At 43.1% G+C, this 7,186-nt stretch overlaps 1 protein-coding gene across 1 annotated transcript; it reads left to right on the forward strand.

Moving 5' to 3' along the window:
- Positions 1-1,885: 1,885 nt before the first annotated feature.
- On the forward strand, positions 1,886-6,799 carry LOC123063628 (putative disease resistance protein RGA4). The gene is made up of 2 exons (XM_044487501.1): positions 1,886-5,864; positions 6,373-6,799. Exon 1 carries the CDS (start codon positions 1,924-1,926, stop codon positions 4,666-4,668), a length of 2,745 nt encoding a protein of 914 aa, XP_044343436.1. The 5' UTR covers positions 1,886-1,923; the 3' UTR covers positions 4,669-5,864; positions 6,373-6,799.
- The last annotated feature ends 387 nt before the right edge of the window (positions 6,800-7,186 follow it).

The following is a 7,186-nucleotide window of genomic DNA, read 5'->3' on the forward strand; positions in this document are numbered from 1 at the left end:
TGTCTCTAGTATATTTCGTCCAATTAGATCTATGCAGTCATATTCAGGTTACTGAACTCTAGTTTCTTGCAGCGTTGTACTACTAGACTGTGTCCAGTATATCATGTGCTGGTTGTTCAACCAGATTCAGGAAATTTTCTGGCTAATAACCTGATAGTTAAGTCAATAGATTTGTTTACTTCGATTCCGTCGGTATCTTCAGGTCAATCTAACTCCCAGTGCACGTGGAGTTCAGCCACATCGGAAAATTGTATTCCAATTAGATCACAATACATAGCTACCCTTTTCGTCTTGCGAGGTAGAGAGGAAAAGACTTCCTTTGTGCACGTGTTGTGTTATGGAATGTCACACCTAATTTCTGCAAGATATGGTGTTTCGGTCTCTGAGTGTTACCTCCACTTACTCGATGGTGTTCATATAGTAATTTTTTCTGGTAAAATGCGTAGGATGATCCACGGATAATGATCGAGTACCGGGCGATAGCAGAGTTGTACCTCAGAGCTCAGGTGTTGTGTCTGCGGTGGTCAGACCAACTATCGTGATCGAACTAGTGTACAATTTTCCGATATGCTTCCTTTTAACTGAAAAAATATAAATTTGTCATCTCTGAATGTTCTCCTTTTTTGTTCTGGCCGTGTTATAATTTTAGGTGGAGCATAGTGAAGAGTTCAGTTGTATAGGGCCAGATCCTGTGGTATGCATATGAGGTACTTTTTTTGGTACCTCCTTCTCCGAATAGACTCGAAGACCTGAATAACAGTCATACCATGGATCTGAACCTTTTTTGTTTTTGTTGTAAGCATACTAATCATCCAATAATCTGGACTATCAAGGATCATGCCAGAATTTGAGTCTAGCCTTTTTAGCCATTTACTACTTACAGATAATGCAAAATGTAGAGAACTAATAAAACAAAGAAGAAGCACTTATTGTAAGAAAATTTCTGAACACATTGCACTTTTTTTAATATAAAGCAATATATATTGTTTCAAGTTTGTCTTCTGGTCCCTACAGCTTATGTTTCTCTCATTGGTGTGCTCCAATGTGTTCTCTGAATACCTCTTTTTCTACTAGGAAGGTGAGAATTCAGTTTGTCTCTTGTATGCTATTTTACCGGCGTCTTTCATTTAAATAGGATTTCCGGAATCTATGGGTGCTTGAGGCTTAATGCTTGTAAGACTAGCAATTTTGGCTGCAGTTTGGAATATGTGTCATTGGCTGCACATATGTCTTGAACTGTTCAATGCATGATGATGCACATACTGTCAGAAGGTTTGGTTAGTTGCCCCTGTTGTTATACGTCAACCCAGAAATTAACAACGCCTTGCTGAGGTACAGCCAGCTGGAATAACTAGTGCTGAGCTGGTGCAAGATTGGGTAGTTGACTTTATATTAATTGTGATTGGTTGAAGAAGTGCAGATCAAAGCTCGACTCATCTGAAGGAGGTAAGAAATAAAGATGCCCCAGCTGTTAATGTGCAAAGTCGAATAGCTGTCCCTATTATTCTACGTCAAACCAAAAAACAATGCCCGGTGCTGAGCTAAGAAGGCTAATTGTCTAAAATGAGTACGCAGAGTGACTTTTGATTGATTGGACAGTTCTCTACTCCTGTGTGGAAGTGTTTTATTAAGTACAGCCAACATGGAGAAGAAGGTAATCGATGGAAGCAACCACCACTTCTCCCCCAGAAAGTCAATGCTCGCACTGTATTCCACTTTCCTCAGAAGATCTCAACGTCTAGCTTGCTTGCACCACCGTTCTCTTCTCCATCCTGGATTGCAACTGGGATTCCCTGCGTTCTGCGTGTGCCCTGAGCTCTGAGCATTCCAATGGCAGAGCCGGTGGCCACCATGGTGGTCGGGCCGCTGCTGTCCGCTGTGAAGGAGAAGGCGTCCAGCTATCTGCCTGACCAGTACAAGGTGATGGAGGGCATGGAGGAGCAGCACAGGGTCCTCAAGTGCAAGCTGCAGGCCATCCTGGACGTCATCACCGACGCTGAGCATGCCGCGACACACAGAGAAGGGGCCAAGGCTTGGCTCGAGGAGGTCAAGAGGGTGGCTTATGAGGTGAATGAGATCTTTGATGAGTTCAAGTACGAGGCGCTCCGCCGTGAGGCCAAGAAGAATGGGCACTACAGCAAGCTCGGCATCGATGCAGTAAGATTCTTCGTCACTCGCAACCGTTTTGCGTTCCGTGACAAAATGAAGAAGAAGCTGTGCAGAATCTTGCAGGCCATTGAGGTCCTTGTGGTTGAGATGAACGCCTTTGGCTTTAAATATCAGCAGCAAGCACCAATATCCATGCACTGGCAGCAGATGGATCCTGTTATCTCTGATCCAAAGAAAATCATTAGCAGATCGAGAAGCCAAGATACTAAGAATATTGTTGACGCACTATTTTGTCAAGCTAGCAATGCAAATCTCACAGTTGTTCCCATTGTTGGGATAGGGGGGCTAGGCAAGACAACCTTAGCGCAACTCATTTACAATGAACCTGAAGTTCAGAAGCATTTCGAGTTGCTGATATGGGTTTGTGTCTCTGACAGCTTTGATGTGGATTCCTTGGCTCGAAGAATTGTTGACTTTCATCTTAAAAATAGTATAATCAAAGCACCTTTTAAGAAGGGCCCATTGGATAGCCTCCAAATTGTACTAAGCGGGCGTAGATACCTCCTTGTCTTGGATGATGTACGGAACCGAGAGAGCGACAAGTGGAAAAAGCTCGAGGTCCGCCTTACACATGGTGCTAAGGGCAGTGTGGTTTTGGCAACTACTCGTGATGAAGGAGTCGCAAAAATAATGGGTACAGTTAAAGCCTACAATCTCGCAGCTTTGGAGGATAACTTTATAGAGGAAATTATCGAGTCAAGAGCATTCAGTCTGCAGAAGGAAGAAGAAAGGCCGGCCATGCTAGTTAATATGGTTGGTGAGATCGTGAAGAGATGTCGTGGCTCTCCTTTGGCCGCAACAGCGCTGGGCTCTATGCTGCGTACAAAGACCAGCAAAGAAGAATGGAAGGCTATATCAAGAAGAAGCAACATTTGCACCGAGGAGTCTGGAATTTTACCGATACTCATGCTCAGCTACAATGATATGTCATCACAGATGAAGCAATGTTTTTCTTTCTGTGCTGTGTTTCCCAAGGATTACGAGATTGATGTAGACAAACTGATCCAACTATGGATCGCACATGGCTTTATCATGGACCAAAAAGAAGTTAGTCCTGAAACCATTGGCCAATGGATTTTCAATGAGCTGACCTCAAGGTTATTCTTTGTGGATGTGAAGAAAGTCCGAGTCTCACTGTATGAATATGCGCGCCCGGTGGTGGGTGATTATCCCAAAGATACATGTAAAATCCAAGATCTTATGCATGATGTTGCATTGTCTACAATGGAAAAAGAATGTGCTCTTGCACCTGAGGAACCACGTCAGATTGAGTGGCTTCCAGATACAGCTCGCCACTTATTTCTGTCTTGTGGACAACCAGAAACTATTTTGAATGAATCTATGGCGAAAAGATCTCTGGCTATCCAGACACTTATGTGTGATTGTTACATAGAAATGGGAGTTCGGTTGCAGCATTTATCAAAATACAACTCTTTGAAGGCAGTACGGCTCCTTTTAAATTGGGGCGGACAATTCCATTTGAAACCAAAGCATCTGCATCACCTAAGGTACCTTGATCTCTCAAGAAGTTATATCGAATCACTTCCTGAAGATATAAGCATTTTATACAGCCTGCAAACATTGAACATATCTTGCTGCTACTCACTTCGTCGGCTTCCAAGACAAATGAAGTATTTGACTGCCCTCCGTCACCTATACACTCATTGTTGTCCGAAGTTGAGGAGCATGCCTGGTGGTCTCCGAAAACTCATGTCCCTGCAGACACTTACATGTTTTATAGCAGGTCCTACTGGCTCTAAGTGCAGTGCCATTGGAGAGTTGCTACATTTAAACCTTGGTGGTCAGCTAGAGCTAACTCAACTAGAGAATGTGACAGAAGAAGATGCAAAAGTGGCAAATATCGGCAATAAGAAGGAACTGCGAGGCTTGACATTAAAATGGAGCGTTGGTTGTGCTGATGATGCTAGAGTGCTCAAGAGTCTGAAACCTCATGATGGACTGCTGGGTGTAAGGATAGAATTCTACGGAGGCACCACCTTTCCGACATGGATGGCTATGTCGAGAAACATGGTTGAGATCCAACTTTTCCAGTGTGAAAAACTGCAATGGCTATTCGGTTGTGATACCACCTTCACTTTTCCAAATATGAAGGAGCTTACACTACAAGATCTGCATTGTTTGGACAGATGGTGGGAAACAAGTAACGAGGTACAAGGACAAGAAATAATGTTTCCTCGGCTTGAGAAGTTATCTATTGTTAGCTGTGCAAAGTTAACAGCGTTGCCGGACACAACACTGCTTGGAGAACCTCATGGTACAATGGCACGGTCAGCATTTCCAGCATTGAAGGAACTCTACTTGGATTTCTTGGACAACTTTTGGAAATGGGAGGCAACCGAGGGAACACAGAGAGGACACATGGTATTTCCTAAGCTTGAGAAACTTACAATTATGAATTGTTCTATCCTGACAGCATTACTGGAAGCACCGGTTGATGGAGATTATAGTATGGCACGGTCAGCGTTTCCTGCATTGTAAGTTCTGAAATTAAAATGCTTGAGCAGATTCGAGAGTTGGCATGCAGTCGAAGGATATAAAGGAGAAAACTTAATGTTTCCTCAGCTTGAGCAATTGGTTGTCATACACTGTGAAAATATGACAACATTATGTGGACAACGGACCTTCCCTCGCCTTCAGGAGATCCGTATCGAGTTTTGTCCAAAGCTGACAACAAAAGCTAAATCACCAAAGCTCAGCCTGTTACACATGGAGGGAAATGAGGAAGAGATGTTCCTGTGGGTAGCTAGACATATGACATCATTGACCAATCTGAAACTGAAGAACCTTGAAGACACACAATCAACCTTGGAGGCGGCTGATCATAGTTTGACACAAGTGGTGGACGCCATGAAAAAATGGAATCGAGATGATTTCCCTATGGCAATTATGAACTTGAGTGGCTTTAAGTCGGGTGTAACTGAGCTATGTGCATGTTTTGTACGGCTTGAATGGTTGTACATCAATGATTGTGCTGCGCTTGTCCACTGGCCAGAGAAAGAGTTCCAAGGCTTGGTATCCTTGAGGAGTCTAGAGATTTCGTACTGCAAGCAACTGGTTGGATACGCACAAGCTCCTGCAGCCGAGCCATCAGCAACATTAGAATCCTCGATTCAGCTCCTGCCAAGCCTCGAGTATCTCAAGATATTTCAATGTGAAAGCATGGTAGAGGTCTTCAAACTCCCTGCATCCCTGAGGAAAATGGAAATTCTTGATTGTCCTAAGCTCAAGTACATATTCAGTAGGAGGCTGCAACTGGAACAGGCATCATCATCGAATCTTCAAGGGCGATCACCTGTATATTCAGAGTTGTCATCGTCATCAGCTGTATCCAGGGCGGAGAATTCTCTCTTTCCATGTTTAGAATCTATATACATACGAGGGTGTCATAGCTTAACAGGGATCCTTGATCTTCCCCCGTCGCTCAAGGAAATTAAAATTACCATTTGTTAGTGCCGTGAGTTGAGATCAGTGGAATCTCACTCGGGAGAGATGCCATTGTTGTTGGAGAAACTCAAGATCGGAGGATGTGAAATCCTGTCATCCCTACAAGATGGGTCACAAGCATGTTCTTTACATTGGAAACTGTCCTAGTATGAAGAGACTCCCTACATGCCTGCAACAGCGTATGAGCAGCAGTAGCATCCAGAAGAAATGTCTAGATGCCCATCTTGAAGGTACTTACACATGTCAGTCTGGTTGTCGGTTAATCTTTCACATTCAGCAACAAATTCAGACATCCTTCTAGCAAATTATATTTTTTGTTAGAACTAGAAACTGTCCTTAGGTTCCCTAAATGCTGCAGCAATGTCTAAGTAGCCTCGAGCTGCAATATCACATTAATTTGTCACATTTCAGCAACAAATTCAGACATCCTTCTAGATATACTACTGCTTGAGCTGGATCAGTTGTTCTAACTAATAGATGCATAATTAAATGAGGAGGTTCTTGATTTTTTTTGGGTGTAACAGGAAACATGTACAATTAATAGTTACCACTACACTAGAGCTTATATTGAGTCAAGGGTAACAGCATGACTTGTACTACAACCCGTCACCCATAATTGGAAGTAAACACTCCTTGTACCTATACTCTCTGTTCGTTCGGTGCATTCTTTTACAGTGTCAACTTTGATGCTAGTTTACATGTTTACTATATGTGACACCATTTGTGATCATTGATCAGGGCCTAGTCTACTGAAGCCCAAGGCGTGGAAGTATACCATCTGCAGAGATTAGTGAGCTGTCGGTATGCAACACCATCACCATGGGAAGCATTGTTGGTAGGCTTTCTGTTATGGTTTGCTACTTGTTTCAAGACTCCATTTTCTCAATGAAAATGGGGGCCATGTGGCCTTCTTTGATCGGGAAAAAAATCACCATGGGAAGCTACCAAGCAGCAGCGTTCAAGCAAGAGATTTGATTGTATGCACGGGCCATCGCTATATTTTGGGATGTCTTCTCCTGGTGTTGATTGTGCACGGCTCTGCCTTTTCGCAGAACTGTTTCTGTGCACACAGCCTGGATAGAGTAGAGATCATGTTTGAAAAGAGTATGTATTGTCGCGATATCATTTGCCAACATTCATATGCCAAGAATTCTTTGACATTTGATTTGGGCATGTCACTGTATTTCCTGTCCCAAAGAATGTACTACCAAGTTATGGCATGAACATGCGTGATGGCCTCTGATTTGGAACACTTGTGTGAGACCTTTATAATATGGTTTCAGTGAGAGCAAGCATTTACAGAACCTACTGAAACACATGGTTGTCAGCTGCATCCTGGACAGTCAGCTAGCCTTGCAATGGTGTGCTCAGCTAATTAGTTAGTGAGTGTGACCTAGATAAGAGGTGTAGCTACATGGCCACATAGCTACAACTTTCCCTTAGTTTCTGAAGAAAAGGAATGAAACACGCACAATAATATTAGGTGTATACTGATAATTCAAAACGGTGCCAAGGCTCATATACACCTGACGAACAGTAAATTCAAAAAAAA

This window comes from Triticum aestivum, chromosome 3A, assembly GCF_018294505.1.
Source record: "Triticum aestivum cultivar Chinese Spring chromosome 3A, IWGSC CS RefSeq v2.1, whole genome shotgun sequence".
Lineage (NCBI taxonomy): Eukaryota > Viridiplantae > Streptophyta > Magnoliopsida > Poales > Poaceae > Triticum > Triticum aestivum.